Consider the following 15,757-nt stretch of genomic DNA (forward strand, 5'->3'; position numbering starts at 1 on the left):
TAAATTCCTACTGGTTTGTGAAAAAACAACAGTTTACAGCTTACATTACAATTGCAATTGCCAACATTCATTGTTTACGTAAGTCTTTTTTTTTTTTAATTTTTTGTTTGTAGAACTTTAGTTAATGTAGGTGTTGTTGTAATAATTAAATTCGTTCAAATGATTCAAAATCGAAGGGTAACAATGCAATAACTGTTGTTAGGAGACTAAGAGAGCATCAACAATGCAATGACCATTGCCAGAAGACAAAGAAAGCATCAGCAATGCAATAGTGCAATTTCATCATCAAGATATAGCCCTACCAAAATTGTGCTTTAAGGAATGGGTCCATTTCCGAAATTATCACGTATGCAGTGACCTTCCTCTTTTTCCAAAATTAAAGTGTGCAAAATTATCAAGATTAGAGTAAAACTGGAGATTCGTATAAGAAAGAAACAAACTGAAGCTTTACTTTGTATATTTAGACTAGCTGAAGTACCCGGCATTGCCTGGACTAAACCACCCTTGGTGGCTGATTTTCAGAATACCTTATTCTCAGTTGATGGCTATATAATATAAGGAACATCACTGCCGAGTGTTAAGTCTGTAGAAAAATACTAGGAAAATGAAAAATTTTGATCTTTAACACCTCCACAAAATTTTAATGAAAGCAAAGAATGCATCATTAGTGCAATAGTCATTACCATTGAGATTTTCAACCAAAAAATAGGAATTTTGATCTTAAACGCCTCCGTAAGCCCCCTTGGGAGCTGATTTTCGAAAAATCCTTTCTTAGCAGATTTCTAGGTAGTCATAATGCCACAAACAGATTGAATAAGAAATCTCAAGTATTATTATTGACATGGAATGAAATTAAGGTGGTTGTGAAAAAAACTATGTACCTATAACTGTATTGAAAATAAATTTTTACATGTCTTGACAGCATCACCCAGCAAAATTCTTTTCTGTATTGGTTTCCGGCAGGCATACGTGGATTAGATGGCACTCCATATGAATCTGGGATCTTCCGAATACAGATACAAATCCCGGAAAAGTGAGTAATTTTGGCAAGTAGTAACTTATAAAGTTGTTACTGTGCATTAAATCCTGGAATTTAATTGGTGTATAAGTATACAGTACCTAAATTGATTGCACCCGTATTGGTTTTTTTAAGTTGGGCAATGGTGTGTGGATATTTATTAATTTTTATTTGTTTGCACGTATGTAATTATTTTTCACTTTTTTTTATGATACTTTATTCTTTGTTTCAGAGATTCTTTAATCTATTATTCACTTGGATTAGCTGGAAGAGTGCTCTTTCGTGCTCTTGCTCACACATTCTTTCGACATTTCAGTTTCTTTCTGAGAGCTAAAAAAAGCACAAAACTTTTCTCGCGCTCATGACATGTTTCTAGACGACTGCACGTTGAACTTATTGCAGGTTAACAGATGCCTGAATCCATGAACTATAGGATTGAAGTGTATTTGATTTTAACCCTAGTTAATTTTAAATCAGAACTTAATATTTTTTTACCAGTGTTTATTATTTGTGTTTCGAGAATTCACAGACAGCAGTTTCAACCGACAAAGCCTGCATAATATTTGAAACTAGACATTGTGGCATCTTAAATGATTATTTTAGCAGTCTTTGTATATCTAGGCAATTATTAAAACCTTTATTTCACGTGTATCATCTCCATAAGTTTTCTTTGCTTACCAAGCTGAAAGTGCATTTGCCCAACAAGAAACAGCGAGATCATGAGAGAGCACCAAATAATCGTGTTGCGAAATCATCCCATAGTGTGCGGTATAATACGAGGTATGGCTATTAAATTCCGGACTGAAGTCATAACACTTTTTATTCGTCACCAATTACAGCCGAAGTTCTTTCGCCTTCAATGTATTCCTCTTGGCGATCCCTGCACCGTTCTATACAACGTGTCCATTGTTGAAAGCAGTGCTGGAAGTCCTCTTCTGTCAGCTGGTTGAGAACCTCCGTCGCTTTTGCTTTAACCGATTCCACACTTTCAAATCTTGTCCCCTTAAGCGCCGACGTGACCTTGGGAAACAGTAAAAAAGTCGCAGGGGGCAAGGTCGGGCGAGTACGGTGGATGTTCCAACACAGTGATGCAGTATTTTGCAAGGAATGCTTTCACAGACAAGGCAGAATGGGTTGGTGAAGGATCCAGGACTTGGTCTTACACAAATCGGGTCTTCGTCTTCTCACGTGCTCACGTAGGGCCGTCAGAACCTCGATGTAGAAATGTTGATTGACCGTCTGACCCTGGGGTACCCAGTGAACGTAGACAATGTCACGAATGTCGAAAAAGACAATCATCGTTTGAATTTGGATTTGCTCATCCTGGCTTTTTTTATTTTGCCTTGGCGAGCTTGGGCTCTTCCAATGCACGGATTGCCTCTTCGTTTCGGGATTGTTAGTTAAAAACCACGATTCATCACAATTAATCACCTTGTCTAACAAATCTGGATTAGTGGCATGTTGTTTAGTATGTCAGTACAAATGTTCTGTCTTGATTCCTTTTGCTCGGGAGTGAGGAATTTCGGCACCATTTTTGTGCAAACCTTCCGCATGTTAATGATTTCATGCAAAATCTGTCCAACACTTTCTTTTATGATTCCTGTCATTTCAGCAAGCCCTCGAATGCTCTGATGACAATCAGCGCGGATTAATTTACCAATTAGTTCAATTTTTTCGTCCGTTTTTGATGTTGAGCGCGATCATCTTCTGTCGTTTCACACCCTTTAAATCGTTTAAACCACTCAAAAACTTGTTTGCAGGATAAACATTCATTCCTGTAGACTTCTTTTAATATTGCATAAGCTTCTGTGGCAGTTTTTCCTAGTTTAACAAGAAACTTGAGGTTAACCCTGTAATGGTTCGTTACATACAAAAATAAACATGTTCAACGCCGATTGCAAATTTTGTTGTTTTATTTTTCAAACTAGAATGCATAGACGAATCCAATCATTTTCACAGTTTTTCTCACTCGTTCAACACGTACATCTGCCCATCGAAAAATGCTCACAGTTTGCGCGATGTGAATTAACGAAAAATAACGTCCTTCAGTAATCTTTTACTGCAAGTACACGAAATTAGTGCGGCCTTAAACATGACCGCACCCAGCGAAAACTAATTTCGCTACGAGCCAAACGCCGACGAAGGTGATCACAATTTCTAATTTGGTACTGTCCGAATGAAAATAAAATAATTAGGTTAACTTAATACTCGGCCTGGCTCTGACCACCAACGTTAAATTATCTCTCCAGCAAATTACTTCATTTTATGGCGAGAAGCCACCGAACGCGACCTACTCGTGCAGCGTTCGACGGACGACTGGTGAATTCTTGCCACTACCTCCTCCACGCAGGGAGGAGAAGTCACATGACCTCACCGACCAATCACACGCACGCGACCTACTCGTGCAGCGTTCGACGGATGACTGGTGAATTCTTGCCACTGCCTCCTCCACGCAGGGAGGAGAAGTCACATGACCTCACCGACCAATCACACGCACGCGTCATTCACTCTACAAATCACAAGCCAATCACAGAACAAATTACAATACATGAAAAACCCTGTACACACATAACTCGGGGCTTCCCTTGATCTGTCTCTTTTCAATTTCACATCAAAATCGGGGACTCCCATTCTCGTTCTCTCTCCCACACCGTGAGACAGCAGTTATCACTCAGTTCCCACGCAGTGGGGGAATTCCCATCTTTATCTATCTCTGAGGGGAATTACTGTTTCTTTCTCACTCACACTTACATGTCTCTTATGCCTCTCTTTCTACACATCACCCCAGCCCAGACACAGTCCCGTGATCTATAATTATATTGCAACACGTTAATTAAAATTAAGAACAGCAATCATAATACAAATTACTTGAAAAAATTCAACTTATTGTGAAAAACCTGAAAAAATTGGCCTAAACAGGCAAAATTCTAGTACAGCAACTTCTTTGTGAATAATTACATAAAAAATAGTAATGATTAAAAATGTCTAATAAAATACAAAATACCTTCTTAAAACACATACCACGTGCAAATAACATATATTAATATTCATAACGTCTGATTCTACTGTTTCATAACATATACATCACTCAAAAAACATTGACTTATTAATACTTACATATACAGAAAAAAAGTTTAAAAGAAAATTATTTAGCTAGGAGGGCAGGGTTCTTGCAACGTTACAACCCGTTGCTCCGTCTGACCACTTAGTATTTTTCCAACACGTCACTAGTGCTTAGACTAATTCACTCAACTGCTACAGTCAAACTGAGCAACCTGCTGGCTTGTCTAGCGAGCTCAGGGTGGGGGAAGGACCATCAGACACGGTCATGTTCAAACATGTCGCGGCACGCTCACAGTTTTCTGGGAGCAGTATGAGTCCGGTTATTTAATAGCCACACCTTGTATATCTCTTTTGCTTTCACTATTTTTTATCCCTCTTTCTCTCTTGAACACACTTTAAATTGAGCTTCATATTGGTCTTCAAATTGTTCTTGTGTGAAAGTATTTCAAGGTTCATTATTCATAAAAAATTTAAATTTTTTATGAACCCCTGATTTCTTAATAAATACTGTGTGTTTTAATAATACTTGCATTAGATATGTTGTGTAATATTGTCTGATTTTTGCGGTGCAGAACTGATTATAGCTATTGTGATGTCTGCGAAGGGAAGTGTTGTGTTTGGAGTGCCACAGGACAGTGTGCTTGATCCACCGCCCTTCACCATATTTGTGAATGTTTTGGAGAAGGGCATAATAAATGGGTGCACGAGACCATTTGTGGATGTTTGTGTGGCATGTAGATGCAGAGGAGAGGGGGATAGACTGGAAGAATGGGTGGAAAGGAATGACATTAACATAAATGTGGGTAAGATAAAGGAAACAAACGTGGATAAGAGGGTATAACACTAAAGGGGAGACGTGATAGGTAAGTCTAAAAGCTTTAAGTAGGTACTTATGGATAGTGCTGCAAGGAAGCCTTGGGGGTGGGGGGGGGAGGGATGGTAGAGAAGGTTGTTAAGAGCAGACAGGCCTTGGGCATGGTGGGACAACTGCTTACAGAGGAAGCAGGGTTATGGAGGAGGACAAGGTGTACACCATGGTATGCCCCATGCTGGAGTATGCTGCAGAATTATGGGATCTTTATACAACAGTGCTTGAGAGCGAACTGGAGAGAGTGCAGATTAGAGCACCACGTGGCTGAAGAAAAGAAAGCAGAGGATAATTGGTAACAATGAAAATGGAAAGTATTTTATATATATTTTTAACGTGCCTATCAACAGTTATAAAACTTTATTATGAATTAGGCACGACACATACAATCGCACAAAAACAGGCAGAAAAAAATATGTTGGACAGTAGACTTACAAATGGACAGCTCAGAGTATGTAATACTTCATTGATGAAACTAAAAACATTTATACCTATACCATGTTAATACTAACTAAATGAAATAAAAATAAACACAAACATACTACAAATCAATAGAAGTGACATAAATGAATTCAGTTGATACAATTTTTTCTGAGACATGATAGTTACTGGTAGAGTTATTATTTATCTAATTTTTATTATTGTTTCTGTTCATAGTTCACTATCTACCATATTTGTCTAATTTATTAACATTTTAAACTAATCTAAACAAAAGGTCATTCTTACTTTGGGTATACATAATGAAGATTTTGAGTGATTATTAGTATCTAAGTACACTCTCTGTCAGGATAAGGCAGCTAAGTAGGTTGAGGATAGCCTAAAGGACAGATGGCAGATGGAGAAGTACTGAGCAGGTGGGAGGGTGGGAAGAGCCAAGGAAGGGAAAGCTTAGAAGTAGAAGGGAGAACTCTAGGAAAGCTTGTAAAGAGAGAAGAAGAATGGAAATAGGGAAAATGTCGGTGGTGGAGAGAACGATAGGGGAATGGAATGTCTTGAATGGGTAGTGTGTACTGCAAGGAGTGTGGCTCAGTTCAGGTGAAGAGCGAGAGGAAAGTATAGTGAATGCTTGCCACCAGGCCTGTTCCCAATTGCAGCCATCTTCAAATTAAAAAAAAATTCTTAGGGTCCTCTTTAATCACTACAATTTGTAGGGTATAAAGCCTGGTGTGTCTATAGGTACCCTCTGGAGCCTCCCCACATGAAGTTCGTGACTCCGGTCTACCACCCGAACGTGGACGAAGCGGGGCGCATCTGCATGGACATGTTGAAGTGGCCTCCAGATGGCACCTGGAGTCCGGTCTTCACCCTGTCGAGTGTGCTGCAGTCCATCCAGGTGCTTCTGGCCACCCCGAACCCTGACGATCCTCTCAGGGCGAACATCGTAAGTCTCCCACTCAGACACCTCTTTAAAGACTCATGCTCACACAGTGACAGTTACGCAAAACAAACTGCTCGTGGCGACTGCCAGTGTAATGTGAGATGTGTGAGTTCTGCGGGATGATTGTTCAGTTGGAAAATAAATTTATACACATTTGCTGTGTTTTTTTTATGGAGGACAATGAAAAATTTAATATTTTACATTTATTTTATTTAGGGCTGTATGAGAGAATTTTTTTAACCAGGAAATGTGAAGGTCAACATAAATTAATGGTAAAAATTGTAGTAAAAAATTCTGAATTGTTAAAAAATCTTTTGATTCAACTCATCGGATATTTATTTTGTTGTCAGCTAATTTTGTGGCAATTTTTCAAGAAAAGTTACCTACTTATTCGTTAACATGGAAAACGAGCTATATATTCACTCATTAGGAATTAGATGTCCCATACATTGATGCATATAGGAAGTTTGAAAATATATGTTGTCGCGGTTCAGGTTTTGAGAGGGTCGCTACAGAATTGTTTGAAAATGGGCGCCACCATGTTGAAGGGCACGTGGACCCGGCTATCATCCGCCCCAGGGCGTGACGTCGCCCGTGTGAGGCAAGACTGGACCCTCGGTTAACTCCCGTAGTACACTCAGACCTGGCCCGCTCTCAGTGTCGGGCACGCTTATGTTATACCAAGTAATAGTGGGCTCTCCAGGCATCCCACACGCCTGCTCACGAGGTATAGGTCGCCACGTGGTCGGTGCAAAAAAAATACAAGGAGACAATTAGAATTAATACGTTTACAGACCTGCCAACTTGTACGATTCTGCCGTAATTTGTACGGGTAATTGCAATTCTTACGTTTTTACGGGTAGCGGCATTAATTTTACGCATTACGTTTCTGCTGGCCTGAAATTCTACATTGACTCATGGGCTAGCGTTTTCAATCTCGTGCCATAAAATAGTGTACTTGCATCGGTAAATACCATATGTACGGTTTTTGTACCGTATGTTTGTTAAAACAGTGCCGTAAATGTGACGTACAATACCACAGTTTTGTAATGGTTTTTATGGCAAGAAGAAAGGAAGTACCGATTTTAACGTGCTGCAAGATTGTTTTAACCGCATTTTGTGGTACATGTACTGTAGTTTACAGTACAGAATACCATATATTTGCACTGACCCGGCGACATTTTTTGCCGTGCTTCGACAGTACTGCGCTGTGGTGAATACTTTAGAAATCGTTAGATTCAGACATCAGACATCGTAATTGTAGACTGGACAGTCGTATGTGCGACAATGTGACGTCATTCATTCATTTTAAGATAGTAACCTTTATCTATGGGATAATGACACGGACCGCCCAGAGGCCACAGGTTCGGACTGTTGTAGATGGGCCCAAGGGGGGGGGGGGACACTTCATAGGGCATGGCAATCACATTTTTCTAGTTGCTATACAGTTTTATCCAACATCTGAGCACGAAAATTATAATCAAAATACCACGTTGATTAAATAAATATTACATTTGTTTTAACATTTTATCAAATTTATGAGATGAATTGGTAGTGTTGAAATGAAAATAATATATTTACTTAAAAGAAAATAAACAAGTTTTCGTTGGCATGTTGAACCACTTGTTTATCCAACAACAACATAATTAATGGCGTCGGTGTTGAATTAAGCAATATTATGTTTAATAAAAAATTTCTAAGGAAATTTTGTTTCAATCTTTTTGAAATAGTAATCTCGTTAAATATTATCAATGATTTCATGAACTACTTTATAAATCACTGTAATGAAACATGCCTGATTCGGTTACGTGTTGTGTTAACTACTGCTACAAGAGAAGAGATAATAATAATTTACTTTACTTTTAAGTTTCCGCTTGACGAAACTAGGTATGTGTAAATTATTAAAACGAAACAAAATAAAAGTTTTGTATAGTTAAAATAGTGATGAGCATTTTGTTTTCAAGCCCTACAGAATTTCCTCTTTTTAGGTAGTGTGTAGTTGCACATTGAGGACAAGCACACACAACATTAATACTTAGATACTGTTCTAAATGTCAATGAGTCTTAAATTCTGCTCAAACTTGCTGCTTATGTACTTTATTTATTCTAAATGTTTTGTATGTATTTTATTTTTAGGTCGAGAGGGAGGTGGGGTAAAAATTTTGTATTGCGTATCCAAGTCTATCCCTTGATACTAATGGCATGATCCTGAATACATTGATCCTGTGGTAATGATACTTGCTGTTTTATTTAGTATATCGAAAGATCCTGAATATAAAAAAAATTCGGATGTAACAAAGAATTATGATCATATTATTAGATTTAAAAAAATCCTGAAAAAACTTTGTTTTACTTCGTAACATGGTTTGTATTTTATATCATTGTTATGTCCAGATCTTTCGAAGTACTGAATTAAAACAGCAAGCATCATGTGCCATGCATGTGTCATACATGATCATGCCAACAGGATTAAGGGATAAACTTTGATACGTGATACGGAACAATTACTGAGGTGAGGGTTGCGATAAAATGAACTGGGTAAATATGTAGTTCGGCGGTATTTGCGAAAAAAAATGTTAAAAATCCGAAAATACTTTTATTCTATGCTCTTTAACTTCCTCTTTTCATTAAAAGCGGCAGAGGTAAGAAATTCCAAATACTTTAGGAGATATCGAATTTTTAAATTTCATCATATGTAGTTGAGCGGTATTTGCGAAAAAAAAAGTTAAAAATCCGAAAATACCTTTAGTAGATGCTCTTCAACTTCCTCTTTTCATTAAAAGCGGCGGAGATAAGAAATTCCAAATACTTAAGGAGATATCAAATTTTTAAATCTAATTTTGAAGTCTTATTTTTTACTGTTGCGCAAGTAATAAGTAACAAAAAAATTTTACGTGAGTTGTTTCTGTTCATTCTTTGTCCCGGTTTGTTAGGTCAGGTCAGTTACATTATAAATACTTTAAAACTAAATAACCATTGAAATAATTTCATATTATTTCTAATGTACGCTTAGTTTCAAAGTATTTATAATGTAACTGACCTGACCTAATCGACCATTTTCATTAATTAGGCATTCACAAACACACGGCAAAATAAAAAAATGGCGACGGTCCAATGATAAACACAGGTCTTGTATGCAAAATAAGAACGGCAATATCTCCTAAAGTATTTGAAATTTCTTATCTCCGCCGCTTTTAATGAAAAGAGGAAGTTGAAGAGCATCTAATAAAGGTATTTTAGGACTTTTAACATTTTTTTCGCAAATACCGCTCAACTACATATGATGAAATTTAAAAATTCGATATCTCCTAAAGTATTTGGAATTTCTTACCTCTGCCGCTTTTAATGAAAAGAGGAAGTTGAAGAGCGTTTAATAAAGGTATTTTCGGATTTTTAACATTTTTTTTCGCAATTACCGCTCAACTACATATTTACCATGAACTGTCTTTTAAATTTTGATGTTGAAATTAAGGTTTTTTTCCCCTTAACAATTCAACAATTCCTACACACCTGTCTTCAAGAAGTGAAGATAGGAGAAAGATTTGTACTTTCACCTAATCCATAAAGAATTAGATGCCATTGGTAACAGCTTCATTTCAGTTTTTGTGGAAAAATTGTACATCTTAGGCTGTTAAATTTGCCAGAAATTCACATTGCCTGTGTTAATGATTAGATACTTGTGCACTTTTTTTATGCATTAGTTCTGTTTGCGATTTGTAATGCAATTCAGTAGGTACCTACGAAAATCCTAACCTTAACTTCAATCAACATGATTCTACTAGAACAGAAATTAGTAGTATAGTAGTTTTACTGTCCAAGTCAACTACAAAAATATACAATTATATTGTACATGTAGTATAGGACTCGTCAAGAATATTGAACATTATGAATACACATTTAAGTACAGTCATATACTTATAAAGTAAAATAATAGTAAAAAACAAATAATGTACATCATATCATAATAATAATAATAATAATAATAATAATAATAATAATAATACATTTTTAGCATAGTTTTGCTTCCATAAAATCATTAATATAATAAAACCAACAGCAAATCTTTCAGTTTTTATTTTTAAATGCACAAAGTTTGTTTTCTGATTTAAAATGTGGTGGAAGTTTAGCAGAGTATCTCGGACTATTTGCAAAACATTTTGTATGATGTTGTAATATATGAAAATTATTTTTTGTTCTAGTCGAATAATTATGTAAATTGAAATTCTGCAGTTCATTCAACTGTGGATGAGCAAATATAAGTAATTCATAAATGTATAACGATGGTAGTTTTAAGACAACTAAACTTTTGAAAAGTTGTCTGCATGAGGTACGATAATTTACATGCGATATTATACGTACAAATATTTTCTGTATTCGAAACATTTTAGATGAGTCCGTGGAATTACCCCAAAATATTATTCCATATCATAAGTGAGGTTCAACATAACCAAAGTAAATAATTTTTAAAGCATTTAGATTAGTCAGTTTTGAAAATGTTCTCATGGCAAATAATATTGAGCTCATTTTTTTAGTCCTAGTATTTTGGTTGAATTTGATGGCGATATATCATCACCATTTATCGATACAGTTGGGTCTTGCAAATTGTATAAGTTATTAAGTTTAAAATGCAGCCACGTTGTTTCTGTGTTATTAATAATTAATTCGCTAGCCTTAAACCAATCTATGATGTCCCTAGTTAAAATTGTGATATTTGCAATTAAAACTTAAAGGGTTATCTCCATGTATAGATATATTAGTGTCGACAGCATATAATACAATTTTCCCACTCTTAACATTTTTAGGCAAATCTTTAACGTATATAAAAAAAAGCAAAGGTCCTAGTGCAGAACCCTGAGTAACACCAACAGATATGTGTTGCCTATCTGAATGAACATATTTTATGTTGGTTAAGGTATCTATATGTTGTACTACGATTACTTGTGTAAACGCTGAGACAAGTAAGATGGACATAAAAAAGGGGCAGCAATTTATTATAATCCGAAAATATGTTACATGTTATGCATTTTGACATGTTATGCTACGTAAACAAAAACATTTTTAACCGAAATGAGGTTAAGGCAAACAGTTCCGAAGGTATGAAATTTACTTATTGTTTTAAAAATATTGCTCGCCTAAATCATTATATGTTACGTTTACCAATATTTAGTTAAATGATTTGCCTTTTTTATAAGGAAAAAAAATAAAATCAATATTTATAAATATTAATGCGTGCACGAAAGAAGTCACAAGCTAGCCAACATTCAGTTGAAGCTGCAAATTTCCCTACTATTCAAATTAGTGCTTTAAGCATAATAACTGCAAATTGTACTTTCTAGGATAAATGTTCTATTTAAATTAAAATGTACTTATAATTTGAAACGTAAGTTTTACTCGAGAAGGTACTTTATCTCGGTTTTAAGCCATTGTAACGTCGTTTTAATGTTTGTCAAGTAACTAGCATTTCTGAATAAAAAAAAACGTTGAACTGCAACAGCATTGAGTGTCCTCTCTGTACTAGTACTTTATTTACTCTATGGATGGGCCCGTCGTGTACGAGATTGCAGGTTATGTCCACGCGTGTAGTATTGTGTACTTTATTTACTCTATGGATGGGCCCGTCGTGTACGAGATTGCAGGTTATGTCCACGCATGTAGTATTGTGTACTTTATTTACTCTATGGATGGGCCCGTCGTGTACGAGATTGCAGGTTATGTCCACGCGTGTAGTATTGTGTTTGATAACAAATAGTGGTTTGGTTTGCATTAATTAAAAACTATAGTTGTTCAGTTAAAGCAAAATATTTACGATACAGTTATGTTTGGGAGTATATTTGAGTTTCACATACATTTCGTTGTGTAGTGAAGCAAGAAAGAAATAAAGTCGTTTGAGTCAAGGCTTCGATTATTTTTATTTTTTGTTGCATAAATATATTCATTATGTGCCAACAAAATTTATAATATGTGTGATAAAAAGAAACAATACGATCAAGTGTTTAGATCGGCATACTCTACACAGTTTTCATGTATCCTGAAATCTGAGAAAGGTGAGAAGCATGCGTTTTGTTCCGTCTGTTGCTGTGATATTAATATTTCTCATGGGGGCAAAAATGATATCACTATCCATATCAAGTGTGCGAAACATGTAAGTAATTTCAAATACCAACAGAAAAATAAAAATATGTAACCCTTACATACTGTTGAAAATGAGGTTATTCAGGCTGAGTGTTTGTTCACTGGTTTTTTTAGTGGAACACAACATACCCTTTAGTGTTGCAAATCATGTTGGCCCACTGCTTAGAAAAATGTTTCCTAAGTGTGATGTGGCTAAGCAATATAGCTGTGGTAGAACTAAGACAACTGCCATTGTTAATGAAATGACTAGATGCAGTTTCTAATATTGTTGACTGTTTGCAAACTGGGCCATTTTGCCTTTCACAGATTCTTGTTCCAAACTTTATCCCCTCGTGGTGACATATTTTAAGGTTTTACAAGTGTTTGCAATGGCATAATTTTAAATTGAGTGTGGCAAAATTCAGAGGGAAAAATAACAAACATCATCCAAAAGATAGGTAGATAAATTGGTTTTCAAGAATTTTTAAAAGAAAAAGGGAATTTTAAGTTCAGCATAAGAAAATTAAGTTTTGAAAATTATTTTTCATCTTGTTTGTTTAAATTACGGAGAATAGCATTCATTTGCATTATATGTGATATTTGTGTGTAATTATGTGTATAACACATGTTTCCCACTTGTTTATGGTGAACAACTGGTGTGTATAACTGACATGAAATGCCGCGACCTATTTACGCACTTTTCGGAAAATTTTAAAATCTTACTGATAAGCAACTTTACAAGTTGGCAAGTCTGCGTTTAATACGTGCGCGTACTCTCGTACACGGTCTCATGAGGTGCGTCTCCAAGATCTCAGGCACCTAATCGGAACGTGGGAATAAGGCCCATGCACGTGGCTTGCACAAGCGATTACTTAGAACTAGAGATGAGATTTTTGAATCTTGGATTCATCGAATATACCGAATTCTATGGATTCGAGGATTCGTAGGATCCGAGGTGGGATTGGAGGTGGGTTTTTAAGAGTTTTAGGTAGTAATTGAAAATTGTAGTGCTGGGCAAAGTTCGAAAATTTTGAACACAACCGAACCCTTACTTTCGGTTCGGTTTGGTTCGGTTCGAAACCTCTTAAAATATATTCGAAAAACCGAACGTTCGTTTAAAAAAATTACGTTTTTCTAATTTTCTAACCCCTATTTGAGACCATTCACAAAACAGCACAACAAAATTCCATTACTTGTAATATTCAGACTTTTATCGCATAATCGTCGCCTCAACAGTTTCAAGCGCAGACAAAATAATAAAAAAAAAAATTATTAATAGTTGCATACCTCGCATAGCATTTTTTCATATAGGTGCGCTTTGTTTTTTGTTTACTTTAGAGAATTTTGTATGTATGCATTTCTCGTACTACGTAATATAAACTATCGTACAAATGCCAAAGGTATTGTATATTATACCTTTAACTATAGTGCGTGTACGAGAAGTGTTGTAAAATCACTAAAGATTGCGTACCCCATACGTTAAACTAAAGCGCATGTACGAGAACTCTCGTATTTCGGCAAAACTAACATGATCAAGTTAACACAAGAGAAATGTGGTAGGAAATGATTACGTAAATTACGTATTTTAAATTACTGGGATGTATTTATTTTCTTTGGCCTTTTTGGTTATAACAGTCAGGTGCTGAAAATATTAATTTAATCATGTGTATTAAAAGTACTGGTCCAGTAAATTTTATAGTACGGTACTAAGTTGACTAGCGTAGTCGCGGCAGCCATCATTATTTCTCGTGTTTTCTTTTTTCCGACGCAAATTTCTATAACCACACTTCTTACGTTACGTTTACAATATTATTGTTTCTTGAGGTGACTTGCGATGACCAGGCTTACGTCTAAGTTTTGCAAATAGAGAAAAGATAATGACGACCCAGATGACCCAGAACCACCCCAAAAAATGTCTGAAGTTTCTTCTGACGAGCAGCATTCTTCCAAGAAAACAGCAACTGCAGTCAGCGGGTTTTGTAATGTAGATAGGTAACTTAATTCACATTCGACTTTTTTTTAATGTCCTATTAAAAAGTTTTACTTATTAAAAATGTTATGTTATGTCTACCACAAAAATATGTTATGTGGCCTTATGCTGAATGTTCGTCATCTTTATAATACAGTAGAACCTCATTTTTACGTACCCGCGATATACGAATTCCCGCGATTAACGTATTTTTTTACATGCACTGTCAATTTCCCTATACTAATAATGCATTTTTTTCCCGCCTTGTGCAAAAGCATTTCCCACTGTTTACGTAGAATTAGTGCTGTATTTCGTGGCAAACCATCGTAAAATTTAGAGAAAACAATACATTCTCAAAATGAATAGCGTGAAGTTTAATTATTAAGCGTTACTGCATGAGTGTATGGTCACCACAGCTTCATTCGCCATTGTAAACAACTTACTTTTTTTTTGTGCCACGTGCTATTGTATACCATACGGCCATGAACCAAACGTATGGTGACATAAACATGAAAATTAATAAGTACTTTTCTTAGCGTTCCCCTTTAATCTTAAATGTATTATGCATGAAAATAAAGGTGAAAACTCACATTTTAAATACACAAAAGAGCGTATTACTGTTCCATTATTAAAATAAGTTTTAAGCAACGTACAAGTTTCCTATAAATATGGCGTCTTTATGCATATTCAGCGATGTTCATTGTTATGTATAGACCACGCGGACATGGCGGCGGCTGATGCTCGACTGGATGAGTGGCGCATCGGTCTGTGTTGCCAACCTGAGTCACCAAATATCCTCATCCATACTATATACAACACTTCCCCCCATTTAATTTGTCACGTAATCATCTAACTTTCTTGGTGGCACTCGATGTCTCCTCGAGGACCTGTCCTGAGTACGGCCTAGTACCGAACTGGAAGGAAAACCCCTGAATGGAGGAGATCCTTGGGAGATCCCCGGGCTGTTTCCATATCCAGGCATCTCGGAAGCTGATTTTACGGGTGTCCCTGCTGCCGCTGTGGACTCATCTGCAGTCGTCCGACCCCGTTCGCCAGTTGGTTCTGCTGCTGTTATGGCCGCCGCTGCTGGCTGCTGCGTACCTTCACTGCTGGGGCGAACTCCGGATGCAACCCGGTGTGGCTGCTGCAAAAACGTCTGCTCCCTACAGGACACTGCCTCCCCAGGACACTGTCCCCTGTCTGGCTGGCTACTTCTTCGACGTAACTGATAGACGTGCCTCCTGTGTAAGCCTCCTTGCTCATCTTTGACCCCATATATCAGCAACCCTTCTACCCCAGAGATCCAGCCTGGTATCCACTTTGGGACTCTTCTATAATTCCGCAGCCACA

The 15,757-nt window shown here is 36.5% G+C and overlaps 1 protein-coding gene across 4 annotated transcripts in view; it reads left to right on the forward strand.

The window, feature by feature from the left end:
* LOC134541750 (ubiquitin-conjugating enzyme E2 T-like) overlaps positions 1–15,757 on the forward strand; it is a 71,271-nt gene that overhangs the window by 17,468 nt on the left and 38,046 nt on the right. For all 4 annotated transcript variants that reach the window (XM_063385411.1, XM_063385413.1, XM_063385410.1 and 1 more), the window contains exons 2-3: positions 964–1,033; positions 6,126–6,330. In XM_063385411.1, the coding sequence (XP_063241481.1) occupies positions 964–1,033; positions 6,126–6,330 (275 nt within the window). The remainder of the gene's footprint in view (positions 1–963; positions 1,034–6,125; positions 6,331–15,757) is intronic.

The sequence above is a fragment of the Bacillus rossius genome (assembly GCF_032445375.1).
Source record: "Bacillus rossius redtenbacheri isolate Brsri chromosome 4 unlocalized genomic scaffold, Brsri_v3 Brsri_v3_scf4_1, whole genome shotgun sequence".
Lineage (NCBI taxonomy): Eukaryota > Metazoa > Arthropoda > Insecta > Phasmatodea > Bacillidae > Bacillus > Bacillus rossius.